The sequence below is a fragment of the Nipponia nippon genome, unplaced genomic scaffold (genome assembly GCF_047370975.1).
Source record: "Nipponia nippon isolate SJK-2023a ecotype South Korea unplaced genomic scaffold, ASM4737097v1 scaffold_1, whole genome shotgun sequence".
NCBI lineage: Eukaryota > Metazoa > Chordata > Aves > Pelecaniformes > Threskiornithidae > Nipponia > Nipponia nippon.
Window position 1 is genome coordinate 52,351,509 of NW_028262290.1, and position 15,336 is coordinate 52,366,844.

At 44.5% G+C, this 15,336-nt stretch overlaps 1 protein-coding gene across 2 annotated transcripts in view; it reads left to right on the forward strand.

Annotated features, from left to right (window-relative positions):
* The first annotated feature begins 6,322 nt into the window (after positions 1-6,322).
* ROCK1 (Rho associated coiled-coil containing protein kinase 1) overlaps positions 6,323-15,336 on the forward strand; it is a 93,100-nt gene continuing 84,086 nt past the window's right edge. Inside the window, exons 1-2 of one of the 2 annotated variants that reach the window (XM_087755302.1) lie at positions 6,323-7,557; positions 7,683-7,817. Coding sequence is in view for 1 of the 2 variants with exons in the window: in XM_009471233.2 (XP_009469508.1) it covers positions 7,465-7,557 (93 nt within the window). In the remaining variant the exon portion in view is untranslated. The remainder of the gene's footprint in view (positions 7,558-7,682; positions 7,818-15,336) is intronic. The other variant, XM_009471233.2, reaches the window with a different exon arrangement.

The following is a 15,336-nucleotide window of genomic DNA, read 5'->3' on the forward strand; positions in this document are numbered from 1 at the left end:
TTGACATCGTCTTCAGCAGAGCAAAGCATTTACAGGGAGCGTAGATATTTAGGACAACATACATACAACGAAAGCCGGGAGAATCAAAGCTAGTTTACTTTTAAACTCAGCCCAGTTTACTTTTAACTTCTGTCTTCCGAAGAACGACTATTTGAGCAAGGACTGTAAAACTAATCCAGCCACAGGAAATGTGATATGTGTATGTGGGGGAAGTAGGAATAAGGTGGGGTGGGAGAAATTTGGTCTGGGAGAGAGCGCTTAAGGTTAAGAGCTGGAGAAATAAGAAGAAAAATTCTGACTCTTGTAGGTGATTCATAGCTAACAAATTAATAGCAGAGCAGAAAGTCAGATTCATGATCACTTAATCTACAAAGAGGTCTATAATGATGGTAATCACTCTACTTATAATGGAAATAAAAGGACACAAATAATTCCCTGCTGGTTTATAGCCTGATAGACGATACCATCAGGAGATTAATTTTCAGCTTCTGCTTTAACATACTCCTAACTTTCTGAAACCTTCATTTTTCCAGGCTAAATTTTTCCATGTTTTTTCTTTGACTTAAGAGTTGAGTTTGTTTGGGTTTTTGAAGATTTCAAGCAAGAAGTACTTGGGCCATTTTTAAGCTCCGGGATAGTGAAAATAAAAAGCTTTTTCCCAGGGTAAAAGAAGAATTTCTGGCATCTTAACATTTTCTGTACCCACCAAGTGGCTGCAGTGGGAAAATAGTATTTGCCACGGAAATTGTCCTTACTGAGGTATAAAGCTTTCAGCATTCCAGTGGAATTTTGTTTTGATTTGATTTAAAATCACTTTGTGAGCTTTTGCCATACATCGGTCACAGGCTCTTTTTCTCCGCTTCTAAAGCATAAAAGCAAAGGGAGCCTGCACTGTACATGCAATCGGGGCCGATATTGGCCTGAGCCATATGGTGACCAGATATTTATCCTGTGGATTGCTATCTATCTCTGGGCTCACAGCTCCCCTCCTTTCCAGATGCAGCAAAAGTTACTCTGGGAGTGCCTACACTGCGCTGTTTATACAACCGTGCCCTTGTCTGCTGGCAGCAAACGCATCTGTGTTTGCGCTGGAGCAGACAATCCCGTCCAGTTTACTTCCTCCCTTGCAACAGTTTGTTTTCAGACCCGACCCTGTCCATCAAACCAGGCCGTTGCAAAAGTTCCAAAAGGTCATTTTTTTGCCTATTTCTAACTCGTTCAAGAAAATGAAACAAAGATCCGGGTGCCCCGTTTCTTATTCATCAGTCACCCTGCGCAGAGACCGGGACCAGTTTCTCCCCGGGGTTCCAGCGCTGCCCTTTGTCAAGAAGCTGGGATACATTGGAATATGCAAGGTCATATGCTAGAAGCCTCACATCTTTATTAAAGCTAGTGACAAGAAGGAAAAACATACATATTTATATATGTGTGTATATATATATATATGTTGCACTGTTTCAGCACCTACAGATGTTCGGAAGATAGTACTTTTGTTGAGTATACCCATGCCAAATTCTCTTTTGATCAATTATATCCAAATTTGTCTTCTCTTGCTAGCAATTATTTATTCCCTAGGTCATTTCTATTCTATTCTATTCTATTCTATTCTATTCTATTCTATTCTATTCTATTCTATTCTATTCTATTCTATTCTATTCTAGTTCCTACATTTTGCCTCATCCTGGAAGAATCAACATGCCTTTTCTCAGTGTACTAAATATGGCTAGCATCTGACACATTGCTTTGCTTTCTCTCTCCTATTGGTAGAGCATTTTAATGTGTCCACTACTCAGAGCACTTTGCACCTCAAGCGTACAGTCTGTAATTCCTTGAGGAGTTTTTTCAGCGCGTAGCTGAGCCCCCAAGGGAGGTGAGGTTGCTGCACCGCAGTCAACAGTGTGACTGTGGCTTTAAATCAGCCACCTACAGCCCCCGGCATTCACCACCTAATGCAGCCCTTTTTTTTTTCAGATTTTGCAATGTTGGTGTGACTTCGTCATCACCTGAAGTCAGTTCAGATCATAGAATCATAGAATCATTAAGGTTGGAAGAGACCCTTAAGATCATTGAGTCCAACCGTTAACCTATCACTACCAGGTCCACCACTAAACCATGTCCTCAAGCACCACGTCTACCCGTCTTTTAAATACCTCCAGGGATGGGGACTCAAGCACTTCCCTGGGCAGCCTGTTCCAGTGCCTGACTACCCTTTCAGTGAAGAAATTTTTCCTAATATCCAACCTAAACCTCCCCTGGCGCAGCTTGAGGCCGCTTCCTCTTGTCCTATTGCTTGGTATTAGGGAGAAGAGGCCAACCCCCACCTCGCTATAACCTCCTTTCAGGTAGTTGTAGAGAGCGATAAGGTCTCCCCTCATACATCCGCATGAGCAGCCATCATTCCTTGCCTGAAGTAGGGAGCTCCTGCAAAAGGCCTTTCTGTTGCACAGATGAGCCTTAGCAGTGGTAAAACATCCTACCCAAGGACTGGATTCGTTGACCGCAGTCTTCATCTCAGAGCTTCAAGCAATACTGGCCCGTGCTATTACGTGTCCGGAGGACTAGAGCTGAGGCAAACCTGAGCCGATTTTGTACGGCAAACAAGGAGAGAGGGCGGCGGACCAAAGGCAGGCTTAATGTAACGTGATTTAACTGCTGTAGGTTTCATGTTGACTAAAGAGGAAGTTGAATGTGAAGGTAGATCACGCGTTAGTAACTTGGCCTAATATGGTGAACAGGATATAGTCTCATTTCTGCCTTGTGTAACTCTGCTGAAGTCAGTAGTTACATCAGAAACTCACGTACCCCAGCCTTTTCTCTCATGCGGAGAGTGTACGCCTTTTAAAGGTGCACACTCAGTGACCTCAAAAATCCAGATGGCCTTTGACTTCATGACAAGCTCTTTCACTTAGTCTTTCTTAGCTTTTTCACGAGGGGGTGGGGGTAGCAGTAGCTGCTCAGCGAGGGCCCAGCTGATACTTGCCGAGTATTCCACCGCTCTTGCGTTCCTGCTGTTCGCTCGTCTCCTGAAGCGGGCACTCCCGAAACCTCTCGGGACGCACCGTCTTATTACTCTGACGTACAAGAATACCGTCTACGTGATAAAGGCTATTACGTGTGCTTTTTATAAGCGGGGTATAATGTTTTAGAGGAAGCCAATGTAGAGATTCTATAGTTTACTGATTTTCTGTATTTAATAGGAAAACTGGAATCTCTGACAATCCGCTCTTGTCAGTGTCGATTTGTCATCTTTGTATCACACTAAAAGCAAGAGCATTTACATAGCTTATAAAATAAGCAAGGCAACATGGGTACGAGGACTACGATTGCTGTTTCATTAAGGATAAGCAAGTTCGCTTGTTTACTAAGCATGGACATGAGTTTACATAGAGACGCCTTCAAGAATTAGAGACGACATGCTTTTGAAGAGAGAAAAAATTATCTTTCAGGCTTGCATGCTTGATCAGCTCAATGGCATCAGGTCATACATATGTTGATTCATTTCCATTTCACTCAACAAAAGCTCGCTAAATTCAAAACTATGTGACACAACAAATGCAGGAAAAAGAAATTACCTGTTTTTAGTTTCTTTGTTATCAGGAAGGAAAAACCAAACTACAATATTGTGTTCAACACACTATGATTGGTTACGTAGGATGGAACTTCATATCATTTCTAAGTGACCCATGCTAGAAATCTGCAAGTTCCTAATCACATAGATACAAGAATCTGACTGAAGTTCACGAAAACGTGCTTAAGATCAGCAGGTGAATGAGCGTTCACTGGATTAGAGGCTATTACGTTACGCTCTCAAGTTACGTGAGCACTCTATCACACCAGACACTTAACCCGTATCTGCTTTTAAAATCAGAATTTATTTTTTTTGCTCTTTGTAGCCAAAGCCTCCCTTTCACATTTTCAGAGCAGTGCTCAGAGTTTCCTAGACAGCTGGGTGAAGTACCTCCCACACAAATTCTGTTCTATTTGCGACAGAGAGACAAGCACTTTTACCCCACCACACTCGTGAGAAAAGCCCGGTCTCACAGACATGTTTGAAACATGCCGAGCTTGCATGCAGCTGAACACAAACCCTGCAGCTTCCCTGACCGTAAACGCTGGAAGAGGTACTCGGGTGTACTGTTCTAGTGGCAAGAACCTTCACTAGCAAATAAACGTGTCAGTCCGGGCCTGTCCGATGCCCAGCTCCCGTGAATTCTCCAAGCTGCCAAGCCGCCGACGGGGTGGTGCTTCTCTCCGCTTACTGTGCTGAAGCTGGGCCGCTGTAAAAAAAAAGGTAACGCAAAGATGCAAAGAGCAAGTGAGAGTAACACCCATGTCGCTTTGTTGCAGGGAGGCCTGGAGAGGACGGAAAAAGTTTTGCATTTCCCAGACTTTTCCCATAAACGTTGGATAAAACGCGTAAGCAGCATCGGCTCAGGACTGTGTCACTTCAGGCTTCCTCTTCCTCGCTCTATCACAGGACTCATGAATTTTGCATTCTTCACAGCTAGGTGCTTTGAATCACCCTGCTGAGGCCTGGCATCATCCCTGTGTACGCTTTAATGCCTACACCAGGTGCCCAAGAGCGCTGCTCTGTGTCTCTAATGATGGTTATCATCTTGTTTAATATGAGGGCTGTGAGAAGCATTTTCTTTGTATTTTAGGCATTACTTGCTGCATCACATCTGAAATGATCCCAAGCCTACACCCTGTAGCTTGCGGAGTACGCGAGATGTTCGCTTTGGACTGTGGTGGTTGAAATGGAACATCTGCATTTCCCAGAGCGACCAAACCCTCCGAATCAAAGGGCTGTGGTAATAGCCAGCACAAAATGAGTGAAAGTAAACATGAGCGTAACGTTGTTGTAGCATGTATTTTTGCTTTAACTGTACATACTTCTCATTAGAAAACAAAAACAAAGATGCAAGCAGCTGCGGACAAGAAAAAGCAAAATGCAGAATGCCATTTCTTTTTTTCTCCGAATAAAGCAAGCTAGCAAGTAGTGAACATCCATGATCGAAAAGCTCAAATGCTGTAGCGCTTGGCTATAGATCATTTCTTAACCGTGACTTTGAAGATAACTCACAGTGCTAGCGATTCAGGTTTGCTACTGGCAACTGTTCAGTGGCCAGAGATTAATGACTTGACATTCTCTAAGTAATTTTTAGTGATCTTTGTAAAAATGCCATTGCCATTTCTGGAACTGCAGTGGAAGTCAGAGAACTGAACCAGTACAGCGGCCTCTGTCCGATATTATTTGAAATCATTACTTTACTGGAGTTTCCTTATTTGAAGAAACGGTCCCTGCTGACGCCTGAGAGTAAGGTTTAAACCAAAACCACCCAAGACACGCTGCACGGGTTACACGTTTAATGCTGTCTCTCTCTATTCTTTCCGAGTGAGGCGTGCTACCTTGCACGGGGCTCTCGTCAGGACATGAACGGGAACGCTCTGGCCGCCTGGCGTTGGGGAAGGCGGCCTCTCCTTCCCCAGGCACACAGGATCGCAGAGCGGCTGCGGCGGGAACGGCCCGCTGGAGGTCAACTACTCCGGCCCCCCCGCTCAAGCAGGGCCACCGAGGGCCGGGCCGGCTGCCCAGGCTTCGGAAGACCTCCGAGGACGGCGACCCCAGCAGCTCCCGGAGCTGGGTGACCCTCCCCGGCCAGCGGGCACCTGCGCCCTCCCAGCAGCGAGCGCAGGCCCGCGCCCCGCAAGGCTCGCCCGCCTGCCGGCAGAGCCGGGCCCGCAGCGGCGGCGGGGGCCCGCCCGCCCGGCTCCCCGCAGAGGAAGGAGCGGGCAGCTCCGCGGCGCCCTCAGGGAGCGGCCGTGCGGCGGGCAGCGTCCTCCCCCGCCGCGCCGCCGACCGACCCCTGACCGGAACGGCCGCTTTCCCCGGCCGGGCGCCGGCCCCTCGGCCCCGCGCACAGCTCCGCCTGCGCGCAACGGCCGCCGTCAGGGGCGGGGGGCAGGCAGGGACCGCGGGCAGGAGGGGCCGCGCCGCCGCGCTGTCAAACCCGCCCCGCGCCCGCCGCAGCCGCGGCCGTCGCAGAGGCGCCCCCTCCCCCCCCCCGCTTCCCGCCGCGGCCCGGTGGCGCGCGCCGCCCACTCCCTCCCGCCGCCCCGCCGCGCGCAGGGCAGGGTCTGGCGGGCAGGGCGCGCGCGCGCCCCCTCCGACCGTTGAGCGGCGGGCGGGCGAGAGGAGAAGAGCGGCGGCGGGCGCGCACCCCCGCCTCGCGCGCGTACCTCCGGCTTCCCCGCCCCGCCCGTGCCGCAGCCGTCCCCTGCGCGCATGCGCCCCCGTCCCGGCCGCCCCCCCGCTCCGCCTGTTCAAACAGGAAGGCGGACATGTTGGTATCTGTCGCAGGTTTCCTCAGAGCCGTCGCCGGACCTTGCGCTCTCCCCTCCCCTTAAGCCACCTCCTTCCCCTCCTCCCTCTCACGCTGCAACCTCGGGTCGGTCCTGAAGCGGTCCGGGCTGCCGTCCCGTACGTGAGGCGGGGGAGCGGGGCGGGGAGCGGAGCGGAGCCGGCGTTGGCAGCGGCGGGAGGCAGCGAGGAGGAGGAGGAGAGAGGAAGAAAGATGCTGGTGCCGTCGCTCCGCCGTTGAAGTGACTCGTCCCCTGCCCGCGGGGGGCGGTCGCAGCGGGGGCCGGGGCGGCCTGTGCGCGCTGCTGGCAGCCCTGCGCTGCCCGCCCGCCCGGAGCAGGCAGGGCACAGCCGAGGAGAGGGGCAGCCTCTCCTCCCGGCCCGCCCCGGGCTCCCTCGCTCTGTGCCCATGGAAGGACCAACCCCACGGCGCTGAGACACGCCGCCGAGAGGATTTTCCTACGGTTGTGGTTTTGGTTTGGTTTGGTGTTTTTTTTTTTTTTTCCCTCTGATTTTTGCCTTGTTGGTGTGCCTGCAGGCTTTTGCTTTTTTTGTTATTGTTTTTCTGTCGTTGTTGCTTTTTCTTCTGGTTGTCCGGAAAGAAAGCTGCACTTGGGAACCTGCCGCCGACCCGCCGCCGCTCCCGCAGGGTGAGGAGGAGGAGAAGGAACCGCTACGCTGGCTCCCAGGGCGGCTTCCCCGGCTGGGAAAATGAGGTTGCTGAGACGCTGGGGCCCGAGCAGAGGAGGGAGGGAGAGGAAACCTGCTGCTGCGGAGCTGTGAGCAGCCCAGGAAAGTGCGTGCGTGCGTGGAGGAGGGGGGAGAAGAAGCAGCAGCCTCGTCCCCCCCGCCGCGGACTCCAGGGCGCTCTCCGTCGGTCTTCTCTCCCCTTGGCGGGGCAGCGTGGGGGACTTGCCTCAGAGACTTCTGTGATTGAAGGGATTTTGCAGGAAGCGCTCCTCAGCCTGGTGTAGGCTGTGTGGTTTCTCTTTTGTGCTCGCTTGTTCCTGTTTTTTGTTTTGTTGTTTTTTTTTTCTTACCTTTTCATTATTTTTAACTTTACTTTTGCTCTGGAATAAGGGAAACTTTTTATCTCTGGAAACATGTCGACGGGAGAAAGTTTTGAATCTCGGTTTGAAAAAATCGACGTGACTTTAAAGGACCCCAAATCCGAAGTGAACGTGGACTGTTTGCTGGTGAGTAGGGAGCGCCGGTGGGCCCCCGGTCCCGTCTCCCCGAATTTCTTACCCTGTGGGACCGAATCTCACACTCCCGGCTGAGTCACCACCCTTCGTAACTCCGGAGTGTTTTGTTTACTCAGCACTGAGCCGAGGGTGCGGGAATGTCTCTGCAGGGAGAGCGGCTTCCATGCCTCGGGCTTGTCACCTCTCTCCCTTCACGCACCTTACTCCTCCTCACCGACTGTCACAGGGGGTGGTGGACGAAGGTGTAACTCGTGAGTGCCAGTCCTCTGTGTGAGCAGGAGGCTGTAAAGAGCTTTGATATACCAATTCCCTCTTCAACAAGTTTCTTTTTTTTTTAAGTGTGAGATCCTCTTATGTTGTGGTTAAGCACTGCAGCACTGACTTCAGCCTGTTTAGTGTAGACATTTGCAAATGCTAACTAATGACGTGTAAAACACAGCTGTGAGATTAATATGGCCTTACAGGTGGGAAAGTAGTCATAGCAAGGGTTTAAAATGCATTTTAAACTAGTTTGTGTGCTGGGCCTGGGCTAGAGGGCCGCTTACTTATTGTTTCCCTACTTGATCATACCAGATGGTTCAATGGGTCTCTCCAGTGGTGTCGGTGTTTTAATTGCGTAAGAAAGCAAACCATAACACTTCCTGACATAAACCAAACATCATTTGGTAGTTGCTTGACAAAAGTGAATTATATTTTAGTTCTGATTACAGAAAGTACCTCAACGAACTGTATGCCAAATCCAATCATTTTGTTTGGGATGTAGCTGGGTACTTAGATATGCCTAGAGATGCCCTTAAATAGTAGCAAGTTTTGATTTGTGCTTTTATGCTGAAGTAGAGAATTTCTTTTCTTTGTAGCAAGTGATAGAAGTTCTTGTGTATCTTTTTTTTTGGCTTTCTGTTGTCAGAGAGGAGAACAAGTAAATTGAATTTGTTCCTAGTATGAACTCTGACATTTAGGGTTGAGGGGGGGAGGGAGGTATGGGGGCGGAGATAGCTCTTAATAGTCATTCTTCATCTTCTGGTGCATGGCTCTTACCAGAAAGCTCGCTTGAGCATAAGGTGGTGGAGAAGTGAAAAGAATCTAATGAAAGAATCTGTACAAGTTCATTATATTGTGTACTCTGTTTAGCTTATTACTGATTTGTGAGCTTCTGAAGTGTTGACAGGTCAAACTTACATCCCTGGATAAAAGCAGAGCCTTGTGAACGTTGATGCTACAAGGGAAAATAGCACTGCATCTTCCAGTTAACTTGCTTCTTTTGATCTAGTTTACGTATCTGTCATCTTAAAACCACAGCTCATGAGAAGAGCTCTGATGCTTAGGGTATACTGTGTCAATTTTGATAAGACTGCTGTCAAATCTGACATTTTTACACCCAGCTTCTATTGATAGATGTCAAGAGTATAGATCCAATTAAGAGTTTGGAGTTTTACATTAACCGTGACTCAGTTTGCTAGTATGTGCTTTAATGCTGCCCATACTGTGGAGACCTTCCTGCAGTGATAGTAAGGAGGTTGCGGGTGTCAAACATGCAGCTGATAGTATTTCTAACTGTATTCCTTCACCTTTTGATCAGTTTAAGGATTTGCCCCTTTTCAGTTATCTTAATTGTGATTTGGAGCTAAGCTGTAGTCAGTTTGGGAGTGAACTTGTTGGGAATGAACTTTGGGAATGAACTTCTATCATGCTTGTGTGGAGTTTTAGAACATGTGTTTGCATCTCAGATCTTAAGAATGTCATTTGAAGTGAGAATTTTTTTAGGAATCATCTGAGATTTTTTGGTCATACCTTTGCGTATTCTTTTAAAGGCAGCTTCTTATGGTATATTCATCAGAATTATGTTGTCTTTTTTTTTTTTTCCCTGCTAGCCCTAGTTGCAGATACTGTTCTTTTAAACTAATACCAATTAAAAAAGTGCTTCTTCTGAAGACATCAGCTGGTAGGTTAACTTCTTATGTGTTTGGTCACTATATCAATCTCTCTGCTGGCTGGACTTCTGATACATGAAACCAATTATAATCTAGTGGGTATGTTTTTAAGGAAGAAATGCTTAGGTGCAGGTGTAATTAGTCTGCACTTAAAATGCCTTCCAAGATGAACACCCCATTGCACTCCTCCCAGCCCCCAGTTAAAGAGGGAAACTTGTCAGTCTCTAGGCCTGGTACACTTAAAAAGAAAATAAAATGTTTTTTGTGATCAGACTGCATACCAAAAAAATATAATCCTTTTTTATAAAAACCTTTTACATCTAAACCCTTTTTTTCCTTTGATCAAAGTTGTGAATTGATGTTATTTATAATTGTTTTCACTTTTCCTGAGCAAAGGTGTTAGCTAACTGTGTGTATCTGAGTGGTAATATATGAATAATTGATGCACAGACAGTTTAAATTCAGCATCTAATATTCTATACATGTAGGCTTAAAATGCTGGAGTTCCTTTAGTTTCAGGAAACACACGTTTTTGGCTGTGCGAAGAAGAGTCTCAGCAATGCCCTTAGCTTCTCTTCTTATGTTTTCATCCTCTTTAGCTTTAATTCATTTTGCTTCTATTCTTACTCTTCTTCCCCATCAGTTTGTAGCCCCTGTAGACTAAAAGGCAGGCATGGAATAAGCTTTAAATCAGTTCTGTAACCATTTTGGGTTTTGTAAATGTCATAAGCTAGGTTCTGTATGCTAGAAAGATTCTAAATTTGTATGTGAAGTAGTCTGAGAACACTAAGAAAAGAAGATGGGGGGGGCTGATACAAAGGAAGGCGTGTTACCGTTTCAGGAAGGTGTGGGAGAAGAGTACTGACAACAGAGCAGGCGGAAAAGACACACTGAGGACTATATACCTTCAATTTACTTTCTGCAGGAAGGAAATTCATAAAGCTGAGGTGCAGGAGAGAGATGTGTTTATTTTTCCTGTTTTCTCTTATGGAACTGTAATAAAAACAGAGTAAGAAAACTAAGTTGCAAATGTGTAACTAAATTTGTTTGTTTCTTTGGGGCTTCTGTGCACTTTATTCAGTACTAGACTAGGAAATTGTAGGTAGGATGTCTTTTCTGATGAGCCATGAGAAGGCCAAAGCCTAAGTTCTGTGTAAAGCATGTGCCACAGCATAATGTAGTGCTTTTTCTCAAAATATCAAGTATTAGGGGTCCTACAGTCCTAAAAAGATCTGATAAGACTGTGAAGGCTGCATTAGATAGGTAGTCACACTCTAGGGTGTGCAATGATCAGATACTGGTAAATACCAGAGGTGTACAAAGTAGAGCTAAAGGCAATCTAAGTAACTAGCTATTAACTTGAGCTTAGTGTCTCATTAATGATATTAAGCAGTGGAAAGTAGTATTCAATGAGCGTACTTCTACAACAATTTTGGAATAAAACCAGATTTCTTATTCCTCTGTGTTTCTTACTAAATTCTTGGGGTTTATGGGCTTCCGGTTTTGGGAGAGTGGGGAGGGAGGGGTGTAACAGGGTGGGGGATATCTTGACCTGAAGCTGCCTATGCTGTTGATTCAAAAATAATTAATATATGTTCATGAAAATCCTTTTTGATGCTATCTCTGCTCTGATACTAACTCACAAAGAATCTTTTCATGTTTTATCTAGACACTTGAGTAACTCAATTATTCAAGTACTTAGTCAATTACTTGAGTAGTTGATTTTTAAAACTTCAGACTTTTGATGGGCTTAATCTTCAAAGATGTCAAATGTTTCACTTGTTCAGCAGTTTGGCTTCAAATTAACTGACAACAGTAAACACTGCATATGACAAACTTGTTTTATCTAGTCTCAAGAGGTTTCCTTTTTTGTTGCACCAAAAATACACAGGTTCAGAGCATGATTCACCTGTTTTTCCTAGGTCTGTTTCATATTCAGCTAGGTGAATTCATGTTCATTTGTCTCGCATAGGAAAAGGTGAGATGATCTCATTATCTTTGGGTTTTAGAATTCTAAATCTCTATTGTCACTAGACCTTTTTTTTCCCCTTCTGCTTAACTTGTTAGGAAGCACTTCTGAAGACCTTGTGGTTAGGGATTTGGTAAATAAATAATAATTAAAAAAAAAAAAAGAATATAACTCAAAGTACCTTTACTTCAGAAATTCTTATGTATCAAAATAACTGTCGAAAGTCACCTTCGCTGAAACCACATTAACTATGCTCCTAGAATCTGAGTGATAAAATGCTAAAGAAACTTGGTATCTGAGACACTCATTTGCTACTGAAGCTCATGCATAGAAAAAGCAGAGTTTGAACATTTGCAGGTTGTCAGCTTCAGAATGCAGTAAGTTGTCCGGAGGTAGTTCAAAGTGAGGGGAAATGTCATGATTGACTAAATCTCCTTGGACATGTTCCTACTATTCTTTAGATCCAAGTGCAAGGGCCTGCACTTGGGTTGGGGCAATCACCAGGATTAGTGGAGACTGGGTGTTGAATGGATCGAGAGCAGCCCTGCGGAGAAGGACGTGGGGATATTCAGAGAGAATATCTGAATATTTCTCTCTTCTGACAGAGAGTTTTTACCAGGGCCTGTAGTGACAGGACAAGGGGCAGTGGTTTTAAACTGAGAGAGGGTAGATTTAGATTCGACATAAGGAGGAAGTTCTTTTACTATGACGGTGGTGAGACACTGGAAGAGCTTGCCCAGAGAGGTGGTAAATGCCCCATCCCTGGAAGTTCTCAAGGTCAGATTGGGTGGGGCTTTTAGCAACCCAATCTAGTGAAAGATGTCCTTGCCCGTGGCCATGGGAGTTGGAACCAGATGATCTTTAAAGGTCCCTTCCAGCCCCAACGATTCTGTAGTTAGATCTAAAATAAGACTTCTGGCTGACCTAGAAATATAATTCTGTGTCTTCAAGTTACCATATCCAAGCTTTAGCTGCAAAAATGTAATTGCAGGTTAATATTACCTGCTCATCGCTAAGAATTATCGAATATATAGGTAGATGTGAAATTAATGATAAAATATATAACTTGGTATGTTAATCAAAGGTAAAATGCACATGTAAGTTGGCTTTGGAAATGCAGTAACTTGGTGGATTCTCATTTCAGGTTGCACCTCTTAGAAGACTTTTTTAATATGTAAGCCTCTGGAAAGTTAATAGTAGAGGTGGTGGGACTGTGAAAATGTTAGTATTTGATTCACAGTGTATGGTAGGTTTTGTACAGGAATAACAGTTAACTTAGCCAGTTCTTCTGCTTATAAAACTAGATGCTGTAGGAACGTAATTATTTTTCCTATAAAAAGTTTTAATCAAGAATGATAATAGAAAGTTGATGTTAAGGCACGTTTCAACAAGAGGAATAAAAACCCCAGCCAAAACCCTGTAGTAGATTACAAATACTCTTTTCAAGTAAAAATATTTGTAAACAATGTCATTTTCCCTGGCAACTGCAGAGTGTTTTAGTTTTTTGTTGGTGGTGGGAAGGAAGAGGGAAACACCTGGAATTTGTTTGTTGGACAAATTGAAAATCAAACTGTTGGTCTGTAAATCTTTGTCTTTGAGGACAATGATAGCTTCAGGAGCCACTCATTGAGAACTTAATATTTAGAAACACTGTGAGCAGATGATATTGGTAGCCTCACAGTTGCTGTTAGCAGAATTCCCTAAGACATACTTTAGTACTAAATAAAAAGCTTTTTTAGGTCTCTTACCAAGGAATACTGAGATGTTTGTCTCGATACAGGATGTTTATCTTGAATTTGAGAGGTCCCAAAACATGTAATTAAAAACTTTTTTTTTTTGGTGGATGTTGCTTGATGCTATTTATTGAAACTCCTTTGTCATCAAGAAATTGCATTTCCAAATGGAAATACTCAAAAACTGAACTTCCTTCTTTGAGAACAAAATTAGAGAATGGTTGAAAACTATTCTGTCTTCGCCCTAATTTGTCCAGTCATTGAAGCAGCAATAAAGCCAGAAGGATGATGAGACAATATTGGTAAGACTGTAAGCACTATGCAGACAACACCCAGTTATAGCTCATTTAAAACAAATGCAAATAATACCATCTTTTAGCTTTCTCATAGTCTGCTGAAATAAACACTCCGATTAACAGTGGTTGAACAAGAGCTGAAACTTGATCTTTGTGAAGAAAAAAAGTAATTTGGAGCTCTTCTTGTCCACAGTGTTTTGCTCTGCTGAGGTGATTGGATCTCCTGTAGTGCAATCTCTAGTCAGGTTTCTTCTTGGGCTGTTCAGTATTGATGGATATCCAAAAAACATCAGCAGAGTATAACATGCAGTGGTGCATCTTTGGTTACAGCAGTCTAGAGACTGTCTAGACAAGCAGTAAGTGCTTGGTCCGGTTAGCTACTGACGTTGCTAGGGGAGAACCAGCACAGGATTGGTACCAGCTTCTAACTGGAGCACAGGTCAAAGTCTATTCTGATACTCAAAATCTTGTAAAGGATTGGCTTTAACTAACTGCAAGATTGCCACTCCCTGTCAATATTTATACAATACAAACTGTCATGGGGACAGTAAGCAAGACTTTTTTATTAATAGGTCCTAATATAAATCCAACTGCTGATTTCTTTATTTTAGCTTTCCCTCTTAAATTTCTTATACGTCTATCTTTTTTCTCTTAAAAGCTGCATAGTATTCACATAGTGCTGCACTGTATTCAGATGTATTAAATTCTAAGGTATGAATATATTCAGAGGAAAACTGGTACTTCCTGATAAAGTCTATTGATGTTAGATATCCACATATAAAATTCATTAATACAAGATGGCTATTTTCCCATGTAGTCACTGACTGCTATGAAAATATTGTTTCTGTGGAGGCTGGGCTTCTTTTTTAGCAAATAAATAATGGCCAAAAAATGCCCTGACTGCACAAAATTAAGTATGTCATACAGAATGCACTTTCCAAAGAAGATGAGGCCAGAAGCTTCTCCTGACATCTGGGGATTTCAGCTAGGAAATTTTTCCCTGTTTTGTGGCTGGGGAGGTTACATTTTTCAGAAGATGGTTAGTAGGACTTGTATTATAGCTGTAATGGTTATTTCAAATGGGAAAACATGAAGGAAGGATGGTTAGGCATTCATCTTATACTGGCCACTGATAGATGATGCTATGCTTACTATGCTAACAAAATGGAGATCTTGAGATAAAAACAGGTTATTTATTTTATGTCCGTATTTTGGTTAGAAGCCTCTAAAGAAAACTCAAAAATTTGTTTCTTCTCTCTAAATCAGTTACTTTGGAAGACTATTTGGAAGTCTGCCTTTTTAATATTTAATACTATGTGCACAGTGGAAGTAGGATTTCGTTGAGTACCGGTGATCATTATTTCACAGAATGATTGAGGCTGGAAGGGACCTCTGGAGGTCATTTTGTCTAGCCCCCCTGCTCTGGCAGGGCCACCTAGGGCAGGTTGCCCAGGACGGCTTTTGAATATCTCAAAGGAGGTAGACTCTACAACCTCTCTGGGCAACCTGTAATTTTCCCGTTCTCAGCAGTACATTTGGTTGATGCTTCATAGCAGAGAATAAAATAAACTGAAACTAAACAGAAAAGTCATCAGTACTCATTTTGCATTTATTTGCAAAGTTCTCTTAAGTGTTTTGGCCTTCTTGGTCAGTAAACCTCTTTGTAGCCCAAATAATTTTCTTCTAAAGGCATCTGCCACAGAAGACTGGAAGGAACTTTCAGCATGGAGGCAATTGTAGATTTGGAGATTTTAAGCATAAGGGTTCGTTCGTATCTGAGGTGAAAGTTGCTGTGAATTGGTAAGCTCATTAAACTGAATTTATGACTGCAGTTGAAACAG